This window comes from Culex pipiens, chromosome 2 (genome assembly GCF_016801865.2).
Source record: "Culex pipiens pallens isolate TS chromosome 2, TS_CPP_V2, whole genome shotgun sequence".
NCBI classification, from domain to species: Eukaryota; Metazoa; Arthropoda; class Insecta; order Diptera; family Culicidae; genus Culex; species Culex pipiens.
The window spans coordinates 208,018,585-208,022,881 of record NC_068938.1 but is presented as its reverse complement, the minus strand read 5'-3'; the positions used below and the strand labels follow the sequence as shown (position 1 = coordinate 208,022,881).

Sequence of the window (4,297 nt, the reverse complement as noted above, 5' to 3'; positions counted from 1 at the left end):
AGCGTATAGAGGCGTATATTGCAAATGTAAACAAGGCCCTTTTTGCTGAAGGTTCAATCATTTCTCGTGAAAAGAACAACAAAAAAAAACCCGTAGCTTTTTTCCCCGAAAAAATGGGCTCATTTATAATAACCTACCATCATCGGCTTGAAGTTCGGGATCCTCGTCGGGTCCAGGGTCCAAGCGGGGTCCTGAAAATTACCCTTGCGGGACGTGCCCAAAAAAGGGGGCTTTCAAAAGAAGAAAACCGCGAACCGATTCCGGTTATCACAGAAGCGGAATCAGCGCGCGCGCGATTTCGGCGCGAAACGCCTTCAAGAGTGAAAGAGACGACCTTACCTGAAGCCTTCTCGCTCTAACTTGCGGTGCCTGCGGTGAAATTAACTGAATTTCTTTACATTATAAATATATGCACCGAGTGGAAAGGAGAGTAATAATTTTCAGCTAATTATTTTTGCGTGTTTAGGGAACATTATGGCCAGCCGGAGGTGCCCTCGTTCACTCTCTTTCTCGGTGGCCGTCGCCGCCACCGCCTGGTCATGGCCAGGGTCGAGGGATTTGACGGACGGCTTGGAGCATGAGGAAAGAAGCAGTGCGCGCGCGGCTGTTGATGTTACAAATTCCTTTCTTCCTGGGTCTGCACGGTAACGCAAAGGGCTTTGCTTAGGGGAGATTGGGGTGTCACTTGTGTTACTTTGTACTAATCGAGTTACACGCGTCTGTCGAGACTGCAATCACAGCTGTGTTTTTTTAACTTCTAGTTAAACTATGTCAACTGAAGCCAATACGATCGTTCATTACGTTCTAGTCGCAGCAACTGATCACACATGATCATACGAGTTATCCTAGCTGAAGTGCTGCTTCTGGCACTTTGCCGGAGCGTTTCAGGGCAAGAAAAATGTACCACGGAATCGGATATCAACGATATCAAAGCGGTTTTGGCAAATTTGAAGAACAGTTGCATTGTAAACGTTGCGTACAGTGTGAACAATGTGGACTCTGTCTGTAAGCTGCTGTTGGAGCAGATCAAAACGGGACTGACCAAACTGACGCACCAGCGAAGGATGATGTCCAAACGGTACGTCACGAAGGAACAGTTCGAGCAGCTGGAGAATAGCTACGATAGGCAGTTGAGGGAAGTTTTGGCAAGCCTCAATTCGCAGAAGAGATATTCGGGGGATTCGTTGCAGGATGATCTTGATGGTGCTTTGGATGATACTAAATCCCTGATAACCATGGAAAAGGAGCTTTGTGTGCAGTTGAGAACCTGGGATGATACCAACGACAGGTTACGGAAGGAGCTGTTCGACCACTTGATAGCAAAGGGTGACATCGCTGGAGCGCTGAAACGATTCTCCCAAATGAAGTCGGACTACTATACGGAGGCCATCTTCCACGATCTGGCCTGGAGACACAACCAGAGCGTGGACGTGATGACTCAACTGTTGGATGTGATCCAGGATCTGGACGACCGGACGGAGGCACTCACGTTGGTTTATGAGAACGCGAAGAAGTACTACCGATTGAATTTGGACAGTGATTTGACGCTGCTGCTAGTCGAAGCTGAAGTGGTCAAGGTGAAGGACAGAATCGAGAAGGGTGGCTTGATAACTTCGATTCAGCGGAGGAAGCTGTTCAACATGTCGCTGGAGCTGGACGTTAAAACTGAGCAGGTTGTGTCCCGGCTTATGGAGTACGATGTCGGCAAAGAAGCTGAGGTGTTGAGTAATTTGAAGAGGGTCTTCGTAAGACTAGAACCAAGTCAGATGAAAAAGATTGCCAAGGTTATCTGTTTGGCTAGCTATTCCCAGCAACGCAGATTCGTGAATTTCTTGGCGATTTTGCCAAGCTACAGCAAAATTGACGCTCTTGAAGTGATGGTTGAGTCCGGACTGAAGAGCTTGCAATTCTCTATCATGTGGACTCTGAATGAAATCGGTCGAATTAGTGGAGTGTTGAGTGGCAACTTCAACCAGAGCGTCGTCGATAGAGTGACGGAAAAGCTTGACGAAAGTGTCAAAAGTGTTGTGAAATGTACAGACAAGTTGAAGATAACGAACCATAATGGAGGATGCATCCAGATTTCAGAGACTAATAAGATAGTTTGGAGATTTAAGTCAAGGACAATATTTCACAAAGTTTTGCTGGTAGATTCTTCTAGTTGTACGACATTAAAATTGAACTCCTTTAACGACACAAACGAATTCTTCTCAATCGTGAGTCACACCGGAAGAAGACTCGTCTTCACTGATGGTGATTTCAGCAAACATGCGAAATACGTGGGAAATGAACCAAATTTGGGATTAGTACAAGCGAATGGAATTTGGCTGTTGGAACCGAGTAACGATAGCTTTCTAAGAATAAGAGTAAATCGTCATATTGCTAAGATACCGATTGTACATGATCTTTGGACTGCTAGCAAGGACAGTGAGGATCACGTTCTGATTGTCTGGGAGCATACCTTGTTCGGCGAAGGAAATGACCGTTTACTCTGGAAGCTCGAATGTGTTGAATAAAACTTCAGAAAATCCTCTCATTTCACAGTCCAGTTAAACCAATCTCCCCTACACCTTCCCGCGAGGAAAAATGAACGCGCAGATCCTGATGTAGGCTCCTCTCTTTAATAAGCTTTTCAGCCGCGCCGTCGCCGTGGGGTCGCGCAAGGGCCAACCAGCCCAGTCAACGCGCCGTGGTTCTCGTGCTGATAGCTGGCCCTCGTTGGCAGAGCTGGGACCTCACTTTTCGCTCATCGTTACCGCGGCGCACAAGTTCATTACATTTCATCAAGCAAGAATTATTATTGCTTTTATTTTATTTGAGATCGTGCGATCCGGGGCTCCGACGACGGCGGGGTTGGCCTCGTTTTTTTTCGTTTTGGAAGCGGCAGCCGCCGGGAGTGCGATGCTGTCTTGTTAAGGAACGCGCTTGGTCCGGCTGGCCGGTCATCAACAACAGCGAGGAGCAAGAAGAGTGTGCGTGTTTTTATGTGGGCTTTTACTTTACCAGGGCAGTATGTTGCGATTTTTCTTTTAATTATTCGCGATCTACCTGGGTAATGGCGTTAATTGTTTTCATGGGAAAGAGGCATAAAATTAAATGATTTTGCCAACTGGGGCAATATTGGTATGGCACGAAAGGAGCAGCATTTGAACGCTTCCTTGGTTCCCTTGATCAAAACATCGAATGGAGTTTGTTTTTATCAGAAAATTTAAAAAAACTCATTTCTCATAACTTTTTCACGAGACAAAAAGTCACCGTTCACCTAAATCGATCGGCATTCACAGTTTCGAATTGGCGGGGATCTGGCAACATTATGCAAATGCGACCAGCCATTTGACTTTATCTATATGACTTTAAGCCGTATTAACGACTTGCTTTTGAACGACGCGTGCGCTGCCTGTCACCGCCTGGTTGACTCCGTATGGAAAAAGTGCATTTATATGCTAACTCTTTACAATTCCTTTTGATTCTTAATATTTGCAAATTAAAATCAAAGTTCCTGAAATTCTACATATTTTATTATTTTAAATTGAGGAGATATCAATTATTGCACTTTTTACGATTTTTAAATTTTCATTTTTTGATTTGGATCAAACTTTGTCCATGCATTACCTACGTCTCGATACAATATATCTTGAGAATGGATTTTTTGATCAACTCGGAGTCTCCGGCAAAGTCGTTGGTTATGGTTTGGATACGAAAAAAAAACGATTTTTGAACACGGTCAGTTAATGATGGGAAAATAATTCTTATGACCATAGGAAATTAATAGGCTAGTTTTAAACATTTTTTATTTTTGGGTCAAATAATGATGACTAATCAGGCCTGAAAAGGTTATTAAATTAACTTTTTGCAATTCCGTCATGAAGTTACTCATTTTTCCTGCTATCTCGAACGACATAGAGATAAAGCCTACTTTTCTGCACCACTTTTTCACACTTTTCAAAATAAATAATGAAAAGTTCTACTTTTCAGCACTGTTATGAATTTGTTAAGTAAAGTAGCAATCTTTAACAAAATTATTTATAAGGTTAATTGACAATATATCTCGTTGGCTACATATACGACTCGTGTTGAAAAAAAATCTTTTTGCAACTTCTATTATTGCAACTACTTTTTTATTACCAGAAGTCATATTCTTAAAAATATATAATTTTGAACCAACGACATTTTTTTAATATGTTATAGGGGACTTCAAAAGACAGTTTCTTAGACTTCTTAGAATAAAAAAAAATTGAAGCAAAATTGAATTTTCAATCGAAAAGTGTTCACATTTTTTTTGATAAAATGTATTTTT

At 42.6% G+C, this 4,297-nt stretch overlaps 1 protein-coding gene across 1 annotated transcript; it reads left to right on the top strand.

Moving 5' to 3' along the window:
* The first annotated feature begins 813 nt into the window (after nt 1-813).
* Nucleotides 814-2,536, top strand: LOC120423318 (uncharacterized). The gene has a single exon (XM_039587079.1). It carries the CDS (start codon nt 828-830, stop codon nt 2,514-2,516), a length of 1,689 nt encoding a protein of 562 aa, XP_039443013.1. The 5' UTR covers nt 814-827; the 3' UTR covers nt 2,517-2,536.
* The last annotated feature ends 1,761 nt before the right edge of the window (nt 2,537-4,297 follow it).